The 27,983-nt window shown below is 40.0% G+C and overlaps 1 protein-coding gene across 1 annotated transcript in view; it reads right to left on the reverse strand.

Moving 5' to 3' along the window:
- Nucleotides 1–23,901: 23,901 nt before the first annotated feature.
- Nucleotides 23,902–27,983, reverse strand: part of LOC139366541 (glutamate receptor ionotropic, kainate 3-like) — a 115,706-nt gene continuing 111,624 nt past the window's right edge. The window contains exon 16 of the mRNA XM_071104160.1: nucleotides 23,902–27,954. Coding sequence (XP_070960261.1) covers nucleotides 27,754–27,954 — 201 coding nt within the window. The 3' untranslated portion in view covers nucleotides 23,902–27,753. The remainder of the gene's footprint in view (nucleotides 27,955–27,983) is intronic.

Consider the following 27,983-nt stretch of genomic DNA (forward strand, 5'->3'; position numbering starts at 1 on the left):
TGCTCCTACTCAGACTATTTTTGCTTATAGAAAAATCAATGGAGCTTGAGTCATCAAATCCACCCACCGTGTTTTGTAGGAGGTAGTCAGGGGAGAGAGAGAGCGGCAGCAAAATCGATCCAGAGATATTGCCTTATTTAACACGTGCCATAAATAGCAACATCATGATGTTAAGCATTGCTGAAGTTATCAGGAGAACAGGGAGAGGTCAGACAGCATGTAACATTCACTTTTCCCCCGACCTGACTTGTCAAACCTCCTCTCATCGTTTTTGCTGCATCATTTAAGTTCTGTGGCCTGCTAGTAATATTCACAGTGAAATCTGTCTTGTATTGCTGTTTCATACTTGAACAAATATAATGAAAAAGGTTCAACCGCCCAAAATGTTGCTTTATCCATGACACATGGGGAACATTATTGATGAACATCATTAATAAAACAAATGACCTAGTGAATCCACTCTGGTTATGATGAAATATCTTAAATGGACATTGTCTCTTAGCACATTATGTTCCAGAGAAAGTTCTTTGTGACATCAACATAAATTGTATCTTGTTTTGAAAGAAACATACCACATAAACAGTATGGCCAATATATCTGACACATCGATTTGGATAAAAGGGATGTAAACACTGATATTCTTTAACGTACACTTTAGAAGAGGGGGCACTAATGACTGAAAACAAAACAATCAATGGACACTATTAGTTGGAACACAGAGACAGTTTTAAGTAGATGAGTCTATCAATAAGAGTAATACACCATTTAAAGATGAACGCTAGTACTAAGTACATTCCAGGAAGTAAATATAGTTGCAATCAAAGCAGGCCAGATGAGCTACATTGATGGTATAATGAAACTCAAGGGGATAGTGTGTGTGTGTGTGTGTTTTTTTTAATTAACTATCCTTGTGGGTACCAGAAGTACTCCAAGGATAGTAAAACAATGAACATTTGGTGGGGACATTGTGCTGGTCCCCGCGAGGAAAAATGCTATTTTAGACTTAGGGGTTATGTTTAGGGTTACGCGTCGAACACACCAACAGCATCATTGGGGAATATAGCACACAGCATCATCTGACTATGTGTGCAACAGAAGTTCAACATTCCCCTTCTGATAACATTTCTGTCAAAGCCGTCTACCCTCTGCAACGCAATGTTGCAAGGCAAACGTAACATTTAATTGGAAATGAATGTCATTCTGGTGTACCAAAATGGAATGACGCTGACGGTGTAATCGAAGCGTTATGGTTACAATTAGGGTTAGGCTTAGAATTAAGGTTAGGGTTAAGGTTAGGAGTAATGGTTAGGGTTAGGTATAGTTTTATGGTTAGGGCTTTGGGTTAGGTTTAGATTAAGGTTCAGGTTGGGGTTAGATTTAGGGTTAGGGAAAATTGAATTTAGGACGGGAATCAATTATTTGGTCCCCACAAAGATAGCAATACAAAACTGTGTGTTAGTCTGTGTTACAATGAATGCTGAGCAGAGCTGGAGGTCTCCCCAGTTGTTTGTTAGAAACACGGTGTATTTCTATAGTAATGAAGGGGTTCTTGATCTGAGGTGAGGCTCTTGGCAACTTGCCAGCCTGCATCACTCCATTCAGCAGTCTCCACAGATGGCCTTCTCACAGAGGCTCAGCCTCAATACAGCCGCAGCTACCACCACCTGCTAACACCACCTTTCCAATTCTCCCTGCCACGTGAACCGTATTGGCGCAACTACAGACGAAATGGTTAAAGTGAAAGTTGGCTGGTACTCTCTTCTTTAATTGTAGCAGAAATGTATAATTGTATCCTTCAATTGAGGGATCTATTAATGGTAGAATACTCCTCAAATCCATGTTCAAAACATAGTACTCCCTAACAGTTTAGGTTACTAACTACAGACGAATCAATTTGACCGGGCATTCTCACAAACATGGAGAGGGTGAGCAGATGGATTTTAACTTGGAAGCAGCTGCACCTGTGTCTCAGAGTTGCTGTCTGTCTCCAAATAGGAAGGGACGCCAGGCTAAATCTACAACAGGCCTGTTTGTTTGGTCAGGGAGTTACAAGCAGAGCAAGACAGGCAAAGTGATAGAGAGGGCGAGAAGGAGTGGGAGAGTGAGAGAGAAACCACACTTCTTGTTGTCATTGTTCCTGTTTCTCTAGGGGCAGCAACAGAGAAGGAGAGGGGGATGAGGCGGAATTCAACCTTACAACCATGGTAAAAATTATAGAAAATGGGGCAGACAAGAATATAATGAACGATAAGTTCACAGATCAAAAGTCATCATTTCAAAATATCTCCCAACAAATAAAAGCAAAAGGTCAGTCTACTCGTTTACATAAAGACATTTACATTGGAAAACATCCATATCTTTGGTAGGTGTTTTTAGAGAAAGCATAATAAATTCACAGTGAATGTCATTAGACAATCAAATAGATTTAAATACTGCCACACTTAAATTGATCAAATTATTTAGTCGATATTTTTCAGTTAGAGAAGACTGTAGCTGCAACAGATGAGTGTCTCTTTTTAAGCAGCTGTTGCAGGTTATTGATGACCTCATTAGAATGCTGCCTGCGGCACAACGGGCGACTTTGAAAGACTTCCCATATGCAACGGCACAAACCGCCACTACCGTTCTGCCACTCTGCTCCGTGCCAAACACACTTTCCTAACGGCCATTTCAATTTGAAAAGTCAAAGGAGAGAAACCATAACAGGGTGTTGTGGCTCAAGACTCTCCCCCAAGGACAAGCTTTGGTGTTTAGTCTACTCTAGCCTTGTTCAAAATGGCATTGGCATTTTGGCAAGTCCCTTGTATGCATCAGAGTAACACTGCTAATCTGGAATTTCAACACATTTTGTTTGTAAATGTCTTGCCTCAGGTTATTAACTATTTGAGTTAGGCGCACTGATTAAAGAGTGTATTTGCTTTATTTCAGTTCTTCCTAGTCATACAGGAAGATGAGAAATGGTCTCATTTATGCACAGCTAGGAGCACTGTCACTTTAACTTTTATATCGGAGACACCAGCATGCAATAACGCACCGTAATTAAATATGACTTCTAATTCAGGCCATCCCACTGACACAGAGAGAACAGAAGACTACAAAATTATTAATGCACATTGTACTCATAAAATCATGTTTCGGCCAAGCATTAACATTTTGTAGCAACGAGCAGCTATTAAAACCAGCCTAGCACATCCAGAGTAAGCAATCGGAGGTCGTAGGATGTCGTAAACAGCTGGCCAATTATACAGAGCCGTACATGTTTTAAAAATGTGTTTAACCACTACATTAAGTGTTTGGCTTTGTTTACAAGTGTATATTTTAGATTGGTGTAGTATAGCCCCTCTTTCACGGACGTTTGTTTACTGGCTGATCATGGCAGATGCCCTCCTGCCAAAGTCATTTTATTCAGCCATATACAACCAGTTCTCGAAGACAAATCTTTTTTCAAGCTTATAGGGATAGTAATTCGTTTATGAGAGTGTGAGGTCAGTAGGCCTAAGAATTATGAATACCGAATCATACTCACTCCAATTATGCTATTGTTTTCACCTGAATCTGTGGTTTTGAGTGATAAAACTCACTGACATATGTTCGGTAAAGATCCGTTTAAATGAAGAAAAATGTATCTATTAAAACTTCTTAGGGATGGCCCTTTTTTAAAATGACATATCCAAATCTAACTGCCTGTAGCTCAGGGCCTGATGCAAGGATATGCATATTCGTGTTACCATCTGAAAGGAAACAGTAGGAGAATATAACACAATACATCTGGTAGAAGGAAATACAAAGGGAAAAAAAACATTAAAAAAAAAAAATTCTATCACGGTATTTGAAATTAAACAGAAAGGTCCCACATCTAGCCATCACTCTAGTTGTAATTCCGATGGTGTCCACAAGAGGGTGGCATTGTATGAGCAAGCTACATGACATTTAGTGTGAAGTCACCCAGGTACATTTGTGAAAATCGTGAAGGACACATTTACATCACATTTTTCTGCAAATCTGTGTACTTGGACTTTGATTTAGCTTTTTCAGTATTAGTAGCCATATTGTAAGCTCAACATTTGCAAAACACCCAGTTTTCATAACTCTCCATATTCTTGCAATTTTTGTCCAAAAAGAAAAGGCTTGCTATCACACAAGGTTAGCAGCAAATTTGTGCAACAGATACGGGGTTTCCGCATACTCCCATAAAACCCAGCTCATTGGCTATCTAGCTAGCTTTGATTCACCCCGATTGACAAAGTTACAGTCAATCAAGTGAAGACCACCCGTGTCATCGGCGCGCCATGAATATGTCGCTCTCTGACCAAATTTGGTGTCCTATAGGATATACTACACTCCTAATGATTTAGTGAAGTCTGGTTACATTCTAGGATCTCTAGAATGTAAGCAGGAAAACATACAAACGTAATTGACTGGTTGAACAATCTTTAGGGATATATTTTCACAGATTCCTTTCTTTGCAAATTGAACCTTTTTAGGACATGAAAAGGGATTTTATCTAACAAAACGACACTTCATGTTATCTCTGGGACACTTCGGATGATAAATCAGAGCAAGATTTTAGAATGTAAGTACACATTTCATCTTCAGAGGTGAATTTATCAAACCCATCGCGGTGAAAAAAGTGTTCTGTTGTTAGGAGCTCTCCTCAAACAATAGCATGGCATTGTTTCACAGTAATAGTTACTGTAAATTGGACAGTGCAGTTATATTAAGAATTTAAGTTTCCAGCCAATATAAGACACTTATATGTACCAGCATTTGTTGTTTCTCTAAAACCTGTGATCGTGACTCACGGCTCTGCATGATTTACAACTACCCAGTTGATGGGACGCCTATCCCTTAACTGATGGTTTTGATTGATTTGCCATTTTTCAATATTCATGCACTCTTCGAAGTACATCATGGATCCTTCCTTACTAGATGAAGCTAGATGAAAATGATATTCCTCTAACATTCATGTTTCTGTGTCTAAAATCAGACTGCCAACCAGAGATCTCTTAAAGTCAAAAACGGCTATTTGACTGAAACACCAACACACTGAATCAAAAAAAGGAGAACCACAGCACAAGGACTCTGTGCCAAACCTCCTCCAACTGTCACTTCCTTATTCAATATTAATGAGCAGCTTAAGCTACAAACCTCCCGTCCACATCCCAAGTAGTCAAAAGCACAGTGCCAAGTTTTCTCAGTCATTAGGGATATTGTTGCCTTCGAGGTCCTGACTGAGAGCGATGGAGGAACCATGGAAGAGGGGGGTGACACAGCATGCAGGGAGTCCGTCCGCAAGCTGCTCAAATTGGCCTTCACAGCCCATAAACTTCCCCCTAGCTAACCTCCCTTCAGACTCTTCCTTGCGGACTGGCCATATAAAGTGCACTAGATAAATAAAGAGCGAGCAACCTCCTACTTATATCGCTAATGATTATTTCCGTATGACAGTCACAGAGAAAGGGCCAAATCAACCCCAATTGCGATATTTACACTGTCATATACAGTTTGAACATGGCTATTTTCGGTATTTCCATACTGTTCATACAGTTGATAAGTACCATTTAGAATCCCCTCACAGGCACAGTACATTTTCAAAATAATACATGTGATTGCATGTAAATACTGTACCTAAACCTTGACCTATGGCAGGTTTGAATGAAACCAGCCCAATGTTGTTGTTGCATGCGTTGTATGTAGGCTCTGTACACTCCAGTGTTTGCCAAGAGATGCCAGACTGCATATGTTACCTGCAAAAGCAAAAGCTTTACAGGTAGCGGTGACTCAAATCTGAACACATCCTTCACAGCAATAAAGAGAAGGCACCACCGCTCTATCTACCTATAAAAGCAGGGGGTTAAGCCAAACTATTACACAAAGCTATTGTCTTTGTTCTTTCGTAGTATTTTAGGCCTACTACTCGTTCTTATGCAAGCACACATTTTAGGATGGTTATATGTACAATAGAGGATGCACTGCATGCTCCTCAAGCAGGGATGGGGATATAGAAAATCTGTCATGGGGTTTGATGCAGAATTGTTAAACGCCTCCTCATGAACTTTTTACCGCCTATGGAACAGGAGAGAGGACGGTCCAGGGCAGACTTCAAACAGCCTAGCTGTAGGCAGCAAACAACCTTGGGATAAAAACACTGGCAGTTTCTCCTTAGGTAGAAATGAACGAAAAGATCAGAAGTTGCTATTTGATGGTGAGCAAAACCTGTCTTGCACAAGGAAAACACATACTGCATCTAAACTTGCCACGTTGTGTAAGCACAATTCGTTTTCACAGTTATACAATGCAGTGCTGTAACTTTAGTTAGCACTGAAGCTAATGCCACTAATAGAAAAATAAGGGACAGCACAAATGTCATGCATAGAATGTGTATTAACAAATACAGCAGCTTGCATACACCAAAATTCCCAAAAACAAATAAAATCACTGTTGCAATCAACCTATTGTATGTATCTGTCCTCCAGCTTAAATCATCAATCAAGAAATAATCCAAAATAAACTAAATCTAATAAATTATACTGCAAATAATTAAAAAAAAGATTGATATTTACCAGTTCAATCATTAAAAGTTCTTCAAGACTTCAAAACTTGCAGCCCACAGTAGGCCTTAGAAATAGCCTTCCAAAATTGCAGTCCACAATAGACCTTAGAAATAGCCAGCCAAAATTGTAGGCCTCAGAAATAGCCATCCAAATTACAGTCCACAGTAGTAATTGTCCGCAACAGGAAACCTCATTAGTAATATATTTTACTAGTAATCTAAGAATTCCCTAACAACTACCTAATACACACAAACCTGAATGAGAATATGTTCATATAAGTATATGGATGAGCGATGGCCGAGTGGCAAATGCAAAGGTGCAATAGTTGGTCTAAAATACAGTATATACCTGTACATGTGATAATGTAAGGTATGTACACATTATTAAAGGGGCATTGTTTAAAGTGACTAGTGATCAATTTATTAAAGTGTCCAGTGATTGGGTCTCAATGTAGGCAACAGCCTCTCTGAGTTAGTGATTGCAGTTTAGCAGTCTGATGGCCTTGAGATAGAAGCTGTTTTTCAATCTCTCGGTTCCAGCTTTGATGAACCTGTACTGATCTTGCCTTCTGGATGATAGCGGTGTGAACAGGCAGATGCTCGGGTGGTTCTTGTCCTTCCTGTGACATCGGGTGCTGTAGGTGTCCTGGAGTGCAGGTAGTTTGCCCCATGGTGATGCGTTGTGCAGACCACACCACCCTACGGGGGAGCCTTACGGTTGAGGGCGGTGCACTTGCCATGCCAGGCTGTGATACAGCCCAACAGGATACTCTCGATTGTGCATCTGTTAAAGTTTGTCAGGGTTTTGGGTGACAAGCCAAATATCTTCAGCCTCCTGAGGTTGAAGAGGCGCTATTGCGCCTTCTTCACCACACTGACTGTGTGGGTGGACCATTTCATTTTGACTGTGATGTGTACACCATGGAACATAAAACTTTCCACCTTCTCCACTGCTGACCATTCTTTTGTGGATAGGGGTGCTCCCTCTGCTGTTTCCTGAAGTCCACGATCATCTCCTTTGTTTTGTTGACGTTGAGTGAGAGGTTGTTTTCCTGACACCTCACTCCGAGTGCCCTCACCTCCTCCCTGTAGGCTGTCTCGTCATTCTTGGTGATCAAGCCCACTACTGTTGTACAGGAGAGGAATGAGCACACACCCTTGTGGGGCACAAGTGTTGAGGGTCAGCGAAGTGGATATGTTGTTTCCTACCTTCACCACCTGGGGGCGGCCTGTCAAAGTCCAGGACCCAGTTGCACGCGGCAGGGTTGAGACCCAGGGCCTCTAGCTTGATGGAGGGTACTATGGTGTTGAATGCTGAGCTGTAGTCAATGAACAGCATTCTTACATAGGTATTATTTTTGTCCAGATGGGATAGTCTGCAGTGTGATGGTGAATGCGTCATCTGTGGACCTATTGGGGCGGTATGCAAACTGAAGTGGGTCTAGGGTGGCTGGTAAGGTGGTGGTAATATGATCCTTGACTAGCCTCTCAAAGCACTTCATGATGACAGAAGTGAGTGTTATGTGGCGGTAGTCATTTAGTTCAGTTATTTTTGACTTCTTGGGTACAGGAACAATGGTAGCCATCTTGAAGCATGTGGAGACAACAGACTGGGATAGGGAGCGATTGAATATGTCCGTAAACAAACCAGCCTAGGGATGGTGTCTGGGCCAGCAGCCTTGCAAGGGTTAACACGTTTAAATGTTTTACTCACGCCAGCCATTGAGAAGGAGAGGGGGGAGCAGTCTATGTTAGCGTGCCGCAACGGTTGCACTGTATTATCCTCAAAGCGTGACGTCGGTGTCTGTGACGTGGCTATTTCTGTTTTTGTAGTCCGTGATTTCCTGTAGACCCTGCCACATACATCTCGTGTCTGAGCTGTTGAATTGCGAAACCACCTTGTCCCTGTACCGACATTTCGCTTGTTTGATTGCTAGACAACCATTTTCAGGTCTTACCATAGATTAAGATTTAAGTCAAAACTGTAACTCAGCCACTCAGGAACTTTAACTGTCTTCTTGGTAAGCAACTCCAGTGTCGATTTGGCCTTGTATTTTAGATTATTGTCCTGCCGAAAGGTGAATTCATCTCCCAGTGGCTGGTGGAAATAAGACTGAACCAGGATTTCCTCTAACATTTCTTAATTCCTGTACACTGGACTGCATGATTGTAGCGGGTTTACGAAAGTGTTCCAGTAGCTATGTTGTCTATGACGTTAGCTAATAAATTGACAACGATGTAGGCTGTGTGTAGCAGTTAGCCGTTATGATATGAAGGCTTGGCTTGGAAATGATTTTTCGCCTGGTCACAGACAGCTGATGTGTTGTGCCCTGAAGTCAACAAGCAAAAGGAAAAGGTGAGAAGCAGAGAGTGCATACAGTTGAAGTAGCCAAATACATCTAAACTCAGTTTTTAATCCTAGTAAAAGGTCCCTGTCTTAGGTCAGTTAGGATCAGCTATTTATTTTAAGAATGTGAAATGTCAGAATAATAGTAGAGAGAATATTTTTTTCAGCTTTTCATTATTTCATCACATTCCCAGTGGGTCAGAAGTTTACATACACTCAATTAATATTTGGTAGCATTACCTTGAAATTGTTTAACTTGGTCAAACATTTCGGGGAGCCTTCCACAAGCTTCCCACAATACGTTGGGTGAATTTTGCCCAATTCCTTCTGACAGAGCTGGTGTAACTGAGTCAGGTTTGTAGGCCTCCTTAATCGCACACGCTTTTTCAGTTCTGCCAACACATTTTCTATGAGATTGATGTCAGAGTTTGATGTTCACTCCAATACCTTGACTTTGTTGTCCTTAAGCCATTTTGCCACAATGGAAGCATGCTTTGGGGTCATTGTCCATTTGGAAGACCCATTTGCGACCATGCTTTAACTTCCTGACTGATGTCTTGAGATGTTGTTTCAATATTTCCACGTAACTTTCCCGCCTCGTGATGCCATCTATGTTGTGAAGTGCACCAGTCCCTCCTGCAGCAAAGCACCCCCACAACATGATGCTACCACCCCCGTGCTTCACGGTTGGGATGGTGTTCTTCAGCTTGCAAGCTTCCCCCTTTTTCCTCCAAACAAAACAATGGTCATTATGGCCAAACAGTTCTATTTTTGTTTCATCAGACCAGATGACATTTCTCCAAAAAGTATGATCTTTGTCCCCATGTGCAGTTGCAAACCGTAGTCTGGCTTTTTTATGGTGGTTTTGGAGCAGTGGCTTCTTCCTTGCCAAGCGGACTTTTAGGTTATGTTGATATCGGACTCGTTCTACTGTGGATATAGATACTTTGTACCTTTTTCCTCCAGCATCTTCACAAGGTGCTTTGCTGTTGTTCTGGGATTGATTTGCACTTTTTCGCGCCAATGTACATTCATCTCTAGGAGACAGAACGAGTCTCCTTCCTGAGCAGGCATGACTGCTGCATGGTCCCATGGTGTTTATACTTGTGTACTATTGTTTGTACAGATGAATGTGATACCTTCAGGCGTTTGGAAAATGCTCCCAATGATGAACCAGACTTGTGTAGGTCTACAAAAAAAATTCTGAGGTCTTTTTATGATTTATTTTTAATTTTCCCATGATGTCAAGTAAAGAGGCACTGAGTTTGAAGGTAGGCCTTAAAATACATCCTCAGGTACACTGGAATTGTGATACAGTGAAATATTCTGTCTGTAAACAATTGTTGGAAAAATTACTTGTGTCATGCACAAAGTATATGTCCTAACCGACTTGCCAAAACTATAGTTTGTTAACAAGAAATGTGTGGAGTGGTTGAAAACGAGTTTTAATGACTCCAACCTAAGTGTATGTAAACTTCCGACTTCAACTGTAGATGTGAGAGGGAATTATACAACAATCAAAGGGATCATGATGTTTGCATTATTGGCTGCTATGAAAGTGTTTGCGTGTGATCCGAGCTGTATTTATTACTTTTCACATAATTATTAGGCTTTATGACATATATATATATATATATATATATATATATATACAGAAAATATGAAAAACCACATGTTTAGCTACAGTTGTGGTCTGTTGGATCACCAAGGACTATTCTCAGATGATGAAGAACCTCTCAGAAAACTGCAGGAGATGCCACTGTACCAGGCGACTACCTGGGCAGAGATATTACAACTGCAATGTCCTTTTCAAGCAGCCAAATAGGATCGTCACAGATTTTGACCAAATTGACTTAGCAAATCAATACAAACGGACTATAATCATACATACATACTTAGAATATGGAATAAACATATGTATAGTTGCTTTTGGCATAATTATAATGCTTAAAATCATCAATCTGTTCCAGAATTATTGTCTAACTTGTGCATTAACAAACAAAAATACTTTTCTCTGACAGCTTCCCACTAACTTCTCATAGAGACATTTTTGATCAATAATCACTTTACCTTGTGAGGATCGGACATTTGACATACTGTAAATGCAGTCAAAGACTTTTTGAGGGGTAATGATAGATTTTGGCCATATTCACTGAATAAATTACTAACATCAGAATGTGTACTTAAAAATACAGTACCAGTCAAGTTTGGACACACCTAGTCATTCAAAGGATTTTCTTTATTTTTACTATTTTCTACATTGTAGAATAATAAGGAACACATCAAAACTATGAAATAACACATATGGAATCCTGTAGTAAACAAAAAAGTGTTAAACAAATCTAAATTTATTTTAGATTTTAGATTCTTCAAAGTAGCCTCCCTTTGTCTTGATGACAGGTTTTGCACACTCTCTGCATTCTCTCAGTCAGCTTCACCTGGAATGCTTTTCCAACAGTCTTGAAGGAGTTCCCACATATGCTGAGCACTGCTTTTCCTTCACTCTGTAGTCCAACTCATCCTAAACCATCTCATTTGGGTGAGGTCGGGTGATTGTGGAGGCCAGGTCATCTGACACAGCCCTCCATCACTCTCCTCCTTGGTAAAATAGCCCTTACACAGCCTGGAGGTGTGTTGGGTCATTGTCCTGTTGAAAAACCAATTATAGTCCCAATAAGCGCAAACCAGATGGGATGGTGTATTGCTGCAGAATCCTGTGGTAGACATGCTGGTTAAGAGTGCCTTGAATTCTAAATAAAGCACCGACAGTGTCACCAGCAAAGCGCCCCCACACCATCACACCTCCTCCATGCTTCATGGTGGGAACTACACATGCAGAGATGATCCATTCACCTACTCTGCATCTCACAAAGACACGGCGGAACCAAAAATCTCAAATTTGGACTCATCAGAGCAAAGGACAGATTTCCACCAGTCTAATGTCCACTGATTTTGTTTCTTAGCCAAAGCAAGTGTCTTCTTCTCATTGGTGTACTTTAGTAGTGGTTTCTTTGCAGCAATTCGACCATGAAGGCCTGATTCACGCAGTCTCCTCTGAACAGTTGATATTGAGATATGTCTGTTACTTGAACTCTGTGAAGAATTATAATTATTATTATTATTGAGGCTGGTAACTCTAATGAACTTTTCCTCTGCAGCAGATGTAACTTTGTCTTTCTTTCCTGTGGCGGTCCTCATGAGAGCCAATTTTGCGACTGCACTTGAAGAAACTTTCAAAGTTATTGACATTTTCCGGATTAACTGATCTTCATTTCTTAAAGTAATGATGGGCTTTTGTTTCTCTTTGCTTATTTGAGCTGTTCTTGCCATAATATGGACTTGATATGTTACCAAATAGGGTTATCTTCTGAATTCCACCCCTACCATGTCACAACACAACTGACTGGCTCAAGCAGCATTAAGAAGGAAAAAATTACATGAATTACCTTTTAGCAAGGCACACCTGTTAACTGAAATTCTTTCCAGGTGACTACCTCATTAAGCTGCTGGTTGAGAGAATGCCAAGCATGTGCAAAAGCTGTCATCAAGGCAAAGGGTGGCTACATTGAATAATCTCAAATATAAAATATATTTTGATTTGTACTTTTTTGGTTACTACATGATTCCATATGTGTTATTTCATAGTTGTGATGTGTTCCTTATTATTCTACAATGTAGAAAATAGTAAAAATAAAGAAAAACCCTTGAATGAGTAGGTGTGTCAACTTTTGACTGCTACTGTACATACTTGGAAAATGGCATCGTCCATCATGAAAATGTTTTGGAGATGTGCTGTTGATAATTACATACAAATACACAGACTTCTAAAGCATTGCCATGTGTGTTGAGGTACTCCAATGGCCTTTCAAGAGGAATTTAGTCATCCTCTAAAGTTTGTCAGGATAAAAACACTGGATAAAAACACTTAATCTGTTATTCAATAACATAGCAGTTTTAATGTCATATTCAATGAGTCCATAAATATAGTTAACCTACTGTACATACAAGCCTACTGACAAAATATATTTTAAACTACTTCCGATTCTGAGGGATTCTATTGAACACATTGGCTATTGTGGTAAAATAAAAAATTCTCTGTCACCAATTCTTCAAAATTAGCAGCATTGTAGTACTTACAAAATCAAAACCCTGTGATAATAGCAGTTAGACAGGTTGTGGAAGATGTATGTGGAACATTTTTTACAACAATCATCAATGTATGATCATTCATATGACCAAAGTAATGGGATGGATATTATCTTCCACTGCAATCAAGCTTTTAGTGTATATGTGAGTAAAAGTACAGACTATAGTTACATTATCAATCTCGCTTACAAACTCAATACTTTTTATATGTTTAATGAGGTTGCAATACTACTAGGCACACAAAATATAAACCTTAAAGAAGATACACTTTGATATATTCAGTCAAAATTATGCAAAATGATCACCACATCCAATTGTTTATGTTTACTCTATCTATAAGTTCTCTGGCTCCCGCGTGGCGGAGGCGGAGCGGTCTAAGGCACGGTGTCTCAGTGCTAGAGGGGTCACTACAGACCCCCTAGTTCGAATCCAGGCTGTATCACAACCGGCCGTGATCGGGTTTGGCCGGTGTAGGCCGTCATTGTACATAAGAATTTGTTCTTAACTTACTTGCCTGGTTAAATATATATATTTTTTTTAATGCAATGTTTGAAATGTAGTCGGTCTGAATTGATACCAGATCCATAGAGTACATTCTAAGAAGACTGCCTTATCCTTTTTACCTTCGTTCTACAATAGGGACGTTGATTGAATGTGCCTACAACAACCTGAATGAAAATGTTGTACATTTCTCAATGCAAATCATGGCACTTTCAAAGTCTGTCTCTGAATGGTTTGAGTGTGTCTCTGAGGTATTCATTTTCTTCCAGACATCTCTGCAATTGGCATCTCCAAGAGTCCAAGAGGCTTCTCAGTTCTCACTGAAGGTGAAACAGTCACCTGCCAACATTATTATCTGAGGACCAAGCTCTGATACCAGCCTGTGTTGGCTATCTACAGTACATTGGAAGACGACGACTACATAATAGACAATAGCTTATTCTCATTCCAAAAATAAACCATATGGTTTCTCCCAGTACACGAGTGATGCATATTATGCCAGGCTCATTAGGGGAGAAGAATATGCATGATTATTCCCTCCATGGGACTCCTCAATTGGAGGACTATGGTGTACTGTAATTACACACATCAACTATTCACCGTTATTAATGCTATTGGGATGGGCAGCTTAGTGTAGGGGGCAGTATTTTAGTTTTTAGCTAAAAAAAACGTACCCATTTTAAACTGCCTATTTCTCAGGCCCAGAAACTAGAATATGCATATAATTATCAGATTAGGATAGAAAACACTAAAGTTTCCAAAACTGTCAAAATATTGTCTGTGAGTATAACAGAACTGATATTGCACGCGAAAACCTGAGGAAAATCCCAACAAGGAAGTGTTGTTTTTCCTGAAAGCTCTCTGTTCTATTGGATGCCTTGCCTCCATTTAAAGGGATATCAACCCGATTCCCTTTCCTATGGCTTCCTCAAGGTGTGAACAGTCTTTAGACATAGTTTCAGGCTTTTATTTTAAAAAATGAGCGAGAAAAAACCCATCGCTTCAGTGGATGGCTGGGTGCCAGCAGAGTTTTTCATGCGCAACAGCCATTTTCTCTCTCTCTCCTATGGAGGAAGCTACATTCCGGTTGACATATATATATATTGTAAAAACAACCTGAGGGTTGATTATAAAAAACGTTTGACATGTTTCTACCACCATTACGGATACTATTTGGAATTTTCGTCTGCGATGTCGTGACCGCTCGAGCCTGTGGATTTCTGAACATAACGCGCCAAACAAATGGAGGAAAGGAACATTTATTGTGTAACTGGGAGTCTTGTGAGTGCAAACATCTGAAGATCATCAAAGGTAAGCAATTTAATTTATTGCTTTTCTGACTTTCGTGACCAATCTACTTGGCTGCTAGCTGTTTGTAATATTTTGTCTACTGAGAGGGATGTTCTTACATAAACGCTTGGTATGCTTTCGCTGAAAAGCTTTATTGAAATTTGACACACCGTGTTTTGCTATATTGCACTTGTGATTTCATGAAAATGAAATATTTTTAGTAATTTAATTTGAATTTGGCGCGCTGCAATTCACCGGATGTTGATGAAAATGATCCCGCTAACGGGATGGGTGCGTCAAGAAGTATTAAGCCACCTTCTATTACACTCCAGTATTAAATGTACTGGTTCTGGGCCCAATCTTATACAGTAGGCTAGTTATGTGCACCAGCCTAGAAACTTCAAAGAAATACTGTATACCGATATTCCAGTTTACTACAATCTCCTGATGATGTTCCTCTGATATTCGCTGTTTACCTGTGGGCAAAGTTTAGATTTTATGCTTGCATGAAAAAAATGCATAATGTTTTGCCCTTTCATGATATCTATCCTTCCAAATGACATTTGCCAGTACAGGACTAAGTCAAGAACCTTTCATCTGTAAGGGAATACCCCCCTGAATTGTACAAAAATGAATGGCAAGATATTGGCATTAAACAAACCATGTACACGATGTCCAATACCACCCAAAGCGGCGTTGATTCGTGCAAAGTATATGGCAAATGCCATATGGCAATTGCCAATTGTAACACCTCAAAAATCCAACAGGGGGCGAGTGCGCTCCACCGGGGTTTTTCATATTGGAAATGCAACCCAAGTCAACATCCAAAAGAAAAATTTTGAAAAAAGGATATTTTTTTCAAAAACTTTTCACCCCTTAAAAAAGTGCTTTCTGGGCCTTTTTTCGAAATTCTTTCGCTTTTTTTGTCAATTACACATGTGTAAGAACTGTAGGAATATACTTTTGTCCAATTTTGATATCAATTTTTTTTTTTATAATTACATGCGCATAAGGCATATGTTTTGTCCATTTGCAATATGATTTCATAGGAAGTCAAAAGTCAAAAATGTCAAAATTTGGTAAAAAACTTCACACATCCTTAAAAAAGTGCTTTCTGGACCGTTTTTAAAAATTCTTTCAATTTTTATGTCAATTACACATGTATAAGAACTTTATCAACATACTTTAGTCATACTTTATTATCATTTTTTTTTTTTTTTTTACTAGTGCATAAGGCATATGTTTTCTCCATTTGGAATATGATTTCATAGGAAGTCAAAAGTCAAAAGTCAAAAATGTCAAAATTTGGTAAAAAACTTCACACATCCTTAAAAAAGTGCTTTCTGGACCGTTTTTCAAAATTCTTTCAAATTTTGTGTCAATTACACACGTATAAGAACTGTATCAACATACTTTATTCGTATTTTATTATCATAATTTTTTTTTTTTTTTTTTACTTGTGCATAAGGCATATGTTTTGTCCATTTGCAATATGATTTAATAGGATGTCAAAAGTCGAAAATTTGATTTTTTTTTTAAACTTTAAAAACTAAAAAAAGTGCTTTCTGGACCGTTTTTCGAAATTGTTTCGATTTTAAGACAATTAATCATGTGTAAGAAGTGTATGAATATACTTTTGTAAAATGTTATTATCATAATTTTTTTTTTTTACTTGTGCATAAGGAATATGATTTGTCCATTTGCAATATGATTTCATAGGAAGTCAAAAGTCAAAGTCAAAAGTCAATTTTTGGGGGGCCAAAATTGACTGAACTGATGAACTCGGGACGGCCGGGCAGTGATAGTTGTTCATTTCCATCACTCGTTGTGTTGATTTCATCATGTCCATTTGGTGATGTTTTTTCACTATAGAATCATATTGCAAATGCGCGTGCAACTGGTAACCGGAAGAAAAAAAAATGATGATTTCATTATGTCCATTTGTTTATGTTTCCTTACTTTTTCAAAGTCACTGTGCATTTGCAATATGTTTTACCATCACGAATTTGTCATGCTCAAAATTCAAACTATACTTTGCTCAAACTATACCTTTGTCAACTTGTATTATCATAATTTGTTTTTGCTTTACTTGTGCATAAGGCATATGTTTTGTCCATTTGCAATATGATGTCATAGGAAGTCAAAAGTCAAAGTCAAAAGTAACGATTTTCCTCCGTGCAACTGGTGATCTGAAATGTGCAACTGGTGATCTGAAATGTGCAACTGGTGATCTGAAATGTGCAACTGGTAACCCAAAAAAAAATAATTTGATTCTATGTTTCCTTACTTTTTCAAAGTCACTGTGCATTTGCAATATGTTTTAATGGGCAGGTACCATCACAAATTTGTCATGCTATGAAAATCCTGCAGGACTGTGAAATTGACTGGCCCGATGAACTCGGGATGGCTTTGCAGTGATTCTGGGTCATCTCAATCGCTCGTTTGGGTTGATTTCAGAATGTCGCTTTTGGTGATGTTTTTTCACTATAGAATCATATTGCAAATGCACGTGCAACTGGTCACCCAAAAAAAAAAAAAGGGATTTTTTTTGTTTATGTTTCCTTACTTTTTCAAAGTCACTGTGCATTTGCAATATGTTTCAATGGGCAGGTACCATCACGAATTGGTCATGCTATAAAAATCCTGCAGGAATGTGAAATTGACTGGCCCGATGAACTCGGGATGGCTTTGCAGTGATTCTGGGTCATCTCAATGGCTCGTTTGGGTTGATTTCAGAATGTCGCTTTTGGTGATGTTTTTTCACTATAGAATCATATTGCAAATGCACGTGCAACTGGTCACCCAAAAATAAAAATTTTGGATTTTTTTTGTTTATGTTTCCTTACTTTTTCAAAGTCACTGTGCATTTGCAATATGTTTTTTCACTATAGAATCATATTGCAAATGCACGGTCACCCAAAAAAAAAATGTTTTGATTTTTTTTGTTTATGTTTCCTTAACTGGTCACCCAAAAATAAAAATTTTGATTTTTTTTTGTTTATGTTTCCTTACTTTTTCAAAGTCACTGTGCATTTGCAATATGTTTCAATGGGCAGGTACCATCACGAATTGGTCATGCTATAAAAATCCTGCAGGAATGTGAAATTGACTGGCCCGATGAACTCGGGATGGCTTTGCAGTGATTCTGGTTCATCTCAATCGCTCATTAGGGTTGATTTCAGAATGTCGCTTTTGGTGATGGTACCTCACTGTTTAAACATATTGCAAATGTACAAGAGTCAAGTGGACAAGAGTCCATCAGTCAATTAGATATCATTCTGACACCAAACTGATACAAACTGACACCAAACCCACTTTTTCCAACTCGTTTAGTAGCCAACTATTACATACTTCAGAGCTGGCCCAAAATTCACAACGCCTTGGGTTCAAACCATAAAAAAACCATAAAACACGTAGTTACGTTCTAGCTGCGGGTCCATTTCTTAAGTTATGTGTTGGCCTAGCTGAGGCGACCCCGAATCCCAAGTTTCGGCTCGATAGGTCATTTGGTGTCCGAGAAAAACCCTAATTGGTGCTGAAAATCCACTTTTTTCCATGCCTTGCTACGGGGTCCTTGAACGAGCTATCGGACAGAAACGTTGGGGTCCGTCTCTATGGGCCGAGCCGGTTTCAATGCACCTAGCCTTGCGTCTCTGAGACTTTTCTAAACGTCGTCATTTTCGTAATGGTCAAAATGAATTGAAGGTATTGCAAATGTACGAGGCTGTTTCTCGGTCCGAGAACCTTCTAGAGCCACGTAACTCACCACGCACCATCAACCGGAGGTCTAGAACAGGTTTCTAAAGTTTCGGAACTCTAGGTCTGACGGTTCTTTTTTAGCTCGAACAAAGCTAACTATTGCAGCCACTGTCTGTCTCTACGCACCCCAATACGTCCCTCCATTCAAGTTGTGTTTTAGTGTGATTTTTTTTTCCTTTGAATTTTTTGGGGAAAAATGACTGATTTACAGTTCATGGGGGTTGCCTAATCACATATATGAAGTTTTGGACAGATCTGACTTTTTTAACCCTTCGAAACAGCCCCTGAGACACCATTTAAGGCACTTCCGGTTGGCACAGGAAGCTATAATTCACCACATATCCTCATTGGGGTATGCTTTTACAGAATCCTGAGTTTTAAGTCTTTATGTTAAGAACTGAGTTATTTACGGAGGGTTTAGTATGTGTGTGTTATTTCAGAAAATCATAGAAAATCACAGAAATCTCGCAGAGCTCCGCAGCACACTTTAAAAAGATTCGTATGAACACCCTGCAACTGGATCTGTAACCGTTGAAAAAAAAAACGCCTATTTGTGACCATCACCAAGTTGTCATTGTTCCGTTTCTCTTAAATGACGATAGATAAATGGCTGGTTCTTTTTTTATTGACACCGGAGGCTCCTTGACTTTGACCTGAAGTGGAAAAATAATTTCTCTATTTCCATTTAGGACCTTTAATCCCAGAAAAACGGCCATAACTCAAAAACCGTCGAGGCCTAGACGCCATCTTGTTCGGGGCCAACTGCCCATTATGCCAAACCTACGCTCACCAAGTTTCGGCTTCGAAATATTTTCCGTTTTCGAGATAAGGCCCCGTCGTGATTCGTGATGTTTTGCCAAATTGCCATATGATTCCGTATGCCCTCTTGTGGGAAATTCCGGGATAGCGGAAAAACGGTCAAAAACTTGTTTATTTTATAAAACGGAAACCGAATGTCCGACAAAGTTCATTTGATGACTTCCCGGTAGGTCTGGCCCTACCGCACGGCCCGACGCCGACCGCGAATTTTACAAATGTTTTCGGACGTCTAGTAAGGGACCGTACATTTGCAATATGGACTTTCTCACTGATCATACACGAAATGCCGAAATGTTCCCTTAAGGTATGTCATGACTTTTTAAGTTTAACTCAGAGTTTTTATTTGTAATTCACTCCTCCTTCAACTGTGTGTTCAACAAGTAAGGCACTAGCTACTTACAGTACATTCTTCAGATGCTAGCGCTGGGCAATCTTGTTTTTTAGCCATGCCCTTCAAGGTTAGGGAGCTTGGTTTTCTGTGCAGTCATAGTCCATGCTAAGGTTCGGTGCACACTGGCCCCTATCAAAGCAAAAAAATGCTGCTCCATTTTAGATGGGTCTCGCCCTATAGGCCCAGGGAGATGGTCACGGCCAGGGCTGTGGCAGCTCCACTCACCCTCTAACAGGTCGATGGTGCATGGCCGCGGGGCTCCGGCAGCTCACCCCAGAGAGCAGGACAGAATGTGGAACACCCGTGGAACGGCCCAGTCAATGTCATCGGGAGAAATGCAGGACATCTGCCATTACAGCCAGAACACCACCACAACCATGCATGAGCAACAGAGCACATCAATCTAATAGTAAAGATTGTCTGTACACAGTACATTAGCTTTACAAACTGTGCATTAAGCTTCATGTGGCACAGAGTATGATATTGTGTTTATATGTCTGTATTTCTCAACTTTACAAAAGATATACATAGCCCTCACATGTTATGCAAAGGAAACATAAGGAGAAACATGGATGAAGTGATACACTTTAGTATAAAAGACATTGTGGAGGGGATTAATATTTACTGTAATTTATGTCTACATTCGTAACATAAGTTAAAGAACAGTAGGAAGGACGTAAAAACAACGACGGGTAAATATACACTGAGTGTACGAAACATTACTAATATTGACTTGCACCCCCTTTTGCCCTCAGAACAGCCTCAATTTGCCAGGCATGGACTCTACAAGGTGTCGAAAGCATTCCACAGGGATGCTGGCCCATGTTGACTCCAACACTTCCCACAGTGTCAAGTTGGCTGGATGTCCTTTGGGTGGTGGACCATTCTTGATACACATGAGAAATTGTTGAGTGTGAAAAACCCTGCAGCGTTGCAATTCTTGACACACTCAAACCGTTGCACCTAGCACATACTACCATACCCCGTTCAAAGGCACTTAAATATTTTGTCTTGCCCATTCACCCTCAATGGCACACAAACAATTGTCTTAAGGCTTAACAATCCTTTTTTAACCTTCTCCCCTTCATCTACACTGATTGAAGTGGATTTAACAGGTGACATTAATAAGGGATCATAGCGTTCACCTGGATTCACCTGGTCAGTCTGTCATGGAAAGAGCAGGTGTTCCTAATGTTTTGTTCACTCAGAGTATTATATCTGACAGCAGAGCTAGCACATTTTAGGGTAGCGTTGACTTTGCATCACCTAAAACATATTGCCTCCTTCCATAAAAGCTATCACTGGGAAATATATTTAACTCTTTGCTTGACATAATATGTATCCCTTTGAGTGGGAGGACTAATTCATTAAATCAAATAAATAACTAAATTAACAATCATAAAAATGGTATAATGTTCTGCCCTTTTGAGCGATTGTTATCTGAATTAATTGTTCCAATGTGAATTAATCACTCCCACAACTTCTATACTTAGCTACATCATTTCTTCATTGTTTTTATGCGTTTCTCTGTTCGTCTATTCCTCCTGTTCCCTTCACTGCCTTGTTCTCTCCAATTCTCTCTCCATCCTCTTTGCTTCTTTTTATCTCTCACCTCTGTTCCGTCTCTCACTTTAGCTGACACATTTCCTCAACTCTCTCTCCCCTCTTCTCCCTCTCGCTTCTATTTCATGCATTGGCTTCCTTTTGTTCCCATCTTATTACTCATAATTTCCTACGACACTTTCACGTGACACACATTTAACCCTTCACTATCATTTACTCTCTCCCGTTTGCATCGTTCTCAATTGTGGGCTTTATCCCCCATAACATTTTCATACTCTCCTCCGACTGTCTTTTATCTTCATTTCACTCTACCTGTCTTTCCTCCCTCCTCCACCTCACTTGTTTCTTTTGATCTCTCTCTTCATCTGTCCAGTTCCCCCACGGCCTCCCTCCCTCCATCCCTCTCTCTTTTACACACCCCTCATTTCACTATCTTTCACTGCTCCCTCCAAATTGTGCATCTTTTCACATCTCTTTATCTGGCCAGCCCCCCCTCCACTCCATCCCTCTCTCTTTTACATACTCATGAGTCTCATGTCTCTTTTCCTATCTCTCTCTTTACATATGGCCAGTTCCCGCCCTCCCTTCATCCCTTCCTCTCACCCTCTTTTACATACTTCTGATTTCACTACCTCTCAGTCCACTCCTCCCTCCACCACCTCTCGCATCTTTTCACATCTCTCTTTATTTCCCCCACTCGCTCCCTCTATCCATCCCTGCCTCCCTCTGTCCCTCTCTCTTTTATGTACTCCTGATGCTCTCTTCCTGGCCCCTGCCTGTCCGCAGGGATTAATTGATAGTGAGAGATAATAAATCTTCCCATTAGGAGCAGGCCCCTGCCCATCGCTCATTATGCACCAGCTGCTTCTGAGCGCAGAGGCCCGGGGTTCCCCTGCTTCCTTTAACACCGACGTCTGGCATCTCCACGGCAGCAAGGTTAATCTCTCTCTGTCGCAGTTCGGTCTGTCTGCTGGCTTGCTTCGTGATCAGATGCAAACACACACACACAGACACACACCAGTCAGACATTTACAGTTTGTGGACTATTGTTAATTGTTTTGCGATACTTTTATATATATAGTGTATGTGGACACCCCTTCAATTAAGCGGATTTGTGGGGCCTCCCGAGTGGCACATCACAGTGCTAGCTGTGCCACTAGAGATTCTGGGTTCGAGTCCAGACTCTGTTGCAGCCGGCTGCTTCCGGGAGACCCATGAGGCGGCGCACCATTGACCAAGCGTCGTCCAGGTTAGGGGAGGGTTGGCCAGCAGGGACGTCCTTGTCCCATCTCGCACTAGCGACTCCTGTGGCGGGCCGGGTGCAGTGCATGCTGACACGGTCGCCAGGTGTACGGTGTTTCCTCCGACACATTGGTGCGGCTGGCTTCCGGGTTAAGTGGGCATTGTGTCAAGAAGCAGTGCGGCTTGGTTGGGTTGTGTTTCGGAGAACGCGCGGCTCTCGACCTTTTGTCTCTCCCGAGTCTGTACGGGAGTGGCAGCGATGAGACAAGTCGAACTACCAATTGGATACCACGAAATTGGGGAGATTCGGCTATTTCAGCCACACCCGTTGCTGACAGGTGTATAAAATTGAGCACACCCCTCACAGCAGTGTTCCAATATCTAGTGGAATACAGCAGCAAAGGGGGGACCGACTCCATATTAATGCCCATGATTTTGGAATGAGATGTTCGCCGAGCAGGTGTCCTTTTGGTGATGTAGTGTATCTTGGGCCATTATTCAATGGACAGACTATGTATTATGTTCTTCCTATCTTGAAATATTGCATTCTGTCGCTTATACAAATGTTCTGCAGCCAAACGATGATGATGATTATTACTGGGATAGTATAAGGGTTGATGCTTGGCAAGCTCTATCAAGGCCTAGGTAAATATAATTATATAAGAAGGTATCTCTGCTTGCTGATCCTCATTAAATGTAACAGACAAGAGCAGAAGAGATCATTTCTAAGAAGGCTTCTATGCTCTCATGTATGGATGTTTGCCATTGAGTAATAGTCATGAAATAGACAAATGATCGCTCAGTGTGTATCAGTAATTACCCCTGAAGTCTCCGATGCGGTCACTGCAGATTAACTCTCTTCAGAAGGCCTCTATCCATCTTTTTCGCATAGCAGAAGCTCCCCACACATTAGACAGCTCAGTCACTTACCACTCCAACATGCACTACTCTCTCCACTCTCCCTGCTTGATATGCATGTCTCAGCAAGTCACAATGGTAATATTGTAAATAGCAGGTTTCAAAATGTACATGTTTCTCTGTGGCGCCCTCCGGTCTTTCATGTCACTGTGAACTTATACTTCAATGATTCGGTATCAGCAAACTCAGGTAAAGCATGACTTCAAAGGGATATTCCAGCCCAAGTGAATGGATCCATACGGCAAATGGCAACAAAGTTCTCCTTGAGCCAGTTCTGCAGAGAGAGTTTTGTATTCTCAGGTTTAGTTGTATGAATCTAGTCTATCGACTGACACAGTGTCTTTGAATAATAGGACTCAAACAACAGTAATGTAGTTTTACATGTTTTATTTAAAACTTTAAAATCATATAACCCATACAGCAAACTGTACAATTGAATTATTCACAGTGTTAAAAAGAAAATAACGCAATAGCCTCTCTATGATTTTGTATTTCCCCATGTTTTACTTGGTTATTCTAATAATGGTATTCTCTTAACACATACAGTTATTAGGTAAACAGAAAATGTTCCAAAACGTTACAAAAAACTATATTCATAGAAATTCTGCATGTCCTCAAAGAAAACCCCGGTCGGCACCAACATATCAATCCTATTGTTTGAGAGGTTTCTTGTCAAACGATAGAAGTAGACAATTCAGCTCAACTCAACTCAAAACAAAACATAAATAAATACCTAGCGCTGTGACTGTTTGATTGCTTAATAAAGTGCAACTCGTAGCAAATACTGCACATGTTATGTTATTTTTTTCTTTATTTTTATCTTGGATTTCATAAAATTTTGAAAAATAACTGGATTCACATTTTGCTATAAAAAAGACAGTATGCTTCATAATTGGGATTGATTGAATTAACTGAACTCAAATCTTGGTAGTAAATGTAAATAGTTTCATTAATGGATCACTGACGTCCATTTTCACCACAATTATTTCAGAGAGTATATGGATTAACATAAAAAGCACTAAAGTAACTTCTGTTTGCAGTCAAAGGAGAATTCAACTGGAAGCCAGTCTAACGTGTAGTGTAACAGCCAGTCTTTGCCCAACTGCATCATGGGTTTCAAAAGAGAAGAAAAGAGCCAGTTAGATCATACAAAATCTATTCTAAAGAAGTTTCCTCTACAGTTTTGGGGAATTCAATATTACAACGTCACATACACCTCATATCAATATATTAGGTGCGATAAAATAAGATTTACATATAATATTCTACTCTTGATGATCATAATCCAATATAATATATTATAATCCATTCCAATCGAATAAATTAATATGGAGGATGGGGAAGTGGGAGTGGGGTACAGGTTAAAGTGGCTTATGAAACCTAATTTAAATTAAGAAATTGTGTTTGGCTGAGAGCAAAAATGTATGCATTTACCTGTAAAAATTTAGCAAAATACATTTTCTCCTGTTCATCTTATCTACATATACTCTACTTTGCAGAAGGGAGTTGATTAACATTTATACAATGAGTTTCTACCAAACCAATCATAAGTCACACAGATTTAAGTTCCCTTGAATCTTTACATTGTTAATGTTGAAAAAAAGGAACCCATGATAGTTTGTCTTTTTTATCAATATTGTAAACCTCACAGAGGTATGCTGTCTCTTCAGCTCCCTATTCCGGCAGCTCACATATAGACTCCTAGCATCCTACAGCTCAATACTCATTGCAGATATACAGTTTATAGGCATTCCAGACAACATAAACCCAGAAAACCCAAACTTCAGATCTTCCATCTGTTTGTTCATCTCATCATCTGAGCATGATATTGATTCATGATAATGATTCATTTAATGATATCTATCTCTAGTGCACAGAATGAAAATCAAATGACAAAACCAAAAGGATCTCATCAGCCGCTCAGAGCTAGCCTATCTCATTTCCGTAATGGTAGCGTAGCGTTCGGTAACGCTGCCACAAAGCTTTAATATCGGCCCTGCAATATGAATAAGCAAAATAATGTGCGTGTCCCGGGGACATTCACTGTTGCCGTGGCCACAAAGTAAACACACGCAGAAGGAATAGTATGTAGTACCATTGAAAATGATGACAGCATTTGTTTCTTACTCATAAGGTCCCTTGTCCAATGTCCTCCGCCCAACACAATACAAAACCTTGTCATTTACAATCACCTGCAATTGCAGAACCAAAAACCAAACAGCTTAAAACAGTGACTATGCAGCCTGTACATCTGTACTGTGCTCTCTGCATTTCTTTCATGTCACTGATATTACTAGATTAGAGTATCTGTTTAGCAGTCAGAAGGTAATTCATTGCAAGCAGCAAGAGCAATTCAATGGACGCTGTGCAATTATAACATGGCTATTTCTGAGGGGCCTTATTGTAGAGACACTTTCACAAAATGGAAACAGATGGCTGATTGCCCTCTGAAAATGTTATATTGCCATTGTTTTTTTTTTTAACAACACAAAGCCAATGCAGACACATTTCTCTGAAATATTTATTAAGTGGACATTGGCAGATATAACCAACTAGAGATAACCAATTAGCCAAGCTAGCTAACTAGCTGACTATAACCCTAACCATAACCCTTCAAACATGAACGGTATGATTGGGTTTAACATAACCATAAACATGTTGTGCTTTTATGAGGAAATAAATTCAGTTTATACCCCTAAATCGTACAGTTGTTCAACATGTACATATCAAAAAAGTAATGAGACCAGGTAGTTATTTTAGAGGACAATATAGACTAGTGGTGCAACAAGTAAAAGGGGGTTCATGTCCATTTATCATTGGTAGCCGAATTAGAGTAAACTTGAAGTGTTATTGTACTTGCATTTTGGTACATGAATACGTTGAAGCAAATCACTCCTCATTCATTATGCCAAGAGTATTGTATATTTGTTTGTTTGATTAATAAAATGCCCCCCCCAAAAAAGTTATTATATCTGATAGGAACACATTATCCTGTGTTGTAAAGAGGAAAAAGGCCATGGATATGACTCTCTAACATAGTCTAATTTACAAATTTGGGAACAGTATCTCATGAAGCACTTGCATGAGCAGTCACATCCAATGTTTAGTTTTATTTTATGGGCAGATCTTTGGAAATTGGCTAGCTCATTGTTCTTATTATTTTTTTCACGAACAAGATTATCTTAATGTCCACAAAACATATGTCTACAAATAATGTGGTGAAGCACAAACACATAGGGCCCTACATTGTGTTTAGTCACAATAACAAAATGGCACAATATGTGGAAACGTAATTTATTACCAATAAATCAAGGTCTCCCCATTAAAACCTCAGGATAGCTTCAGTGATGTCAACTCTCTCTCGTTGAACAGTCATTTTTTGTCAATTAAAGATCTGCAAACCAAGTTCACTGAGTGACTAATGCTCTCTCTTACTGTGGGATTTGCTCACTGTTGGGATTCCATTGCTGTCATCTGCATGTACTAAGGACGTGTTTCTTCTAGTGGAATTATAGAAGTCCGGTGGTCCAAGCCATGCGTTTAAAAACGCCTCCCACAAAATAGACGGTGACTCAAAGAGAGCAAATCAAAGACTCAATGTTATGTCTGTACAAGGTTTGAGGTAACATAATTTTCTGCTGCCAAAGGACCTACAGACAAGATAAAAAAGAATCAGTCAGAACTTTGACTTTGAATGATCGTGATGTGCTATGTGTGACATAATTGATCTCCCATCAAAACCTAATTTCCCATGTCTGTCTGTAGTTCTTTTATTGCCATGCTCAATGAAGCCAACTCTGTCTTTATGCTATATGTCCAATAAAAAGGTTGAATCATTGTTGTCAATCAAGGATTCCTTGGATATCTTCTGATTCCTTGGTGAGTGTATTTTTGTGTTACGTACGTAAACATCGGACTTGAATACAGATTATTTGGAGATGTTGTTTCCTTTTCCAGGAACGGTTCTTGTCCTCCTCCATCTCACTCTCTCTCTTTTTCTGTCTCTTTTGGAATACATGGGTGAACGCTGTCATACCTGTGTCGCCGATGCTGCCATTTTGATGGTACCATGTTGAGTTAGTGTTCCATGTTTCGTTAGTGTCCCTATGTCGCTGTGGTTGATGGTGAATCTGGTAATCCCCTCGATTCCATTGTCCCAGGTTTCGGGACCAATCACGCCCTCCACATTGCCCAGGAGGCTCTTTCTCTGGGAGGCGCAAACCGTCACGGGAACACGGGGGTCATCCCAGTGTTGCAGCTCATGTTGTCCTTTCCCGGGAGTCGTCGGTCGTTGAACGTGTGCATGTTGATCACTGCATCCGTCTTGACCATGACCGGGACCTGGTGGTGGTGTTTGTGTTTCACACGCCTCCCGCAGGTGAACGACTGTCTGATCTCGTCCACCATGGCACTGCAGAAAGACCTCTGGGCGAAAAGGGCGAGGAGGAGGGGAG

The sequence above is a fragment of the Oncorhynchus clarkii genome, chromosome 2, assembly GCF_045791955.1.
Source record: "Oncorhynchus clarkii lewisi isolate Uvic-CL-2024 chromosome 2, UVic_Ocla_1.0, whole genome shotgun sequence".
Classification (NCBI taxonomy): domain Eukaryota; kingdom Metazoa; phylum Chordata; class Actinopteri; order Salmoniformes; family Salmonidae; genus Oncorhynchus; species Oncorhynchus clarkii.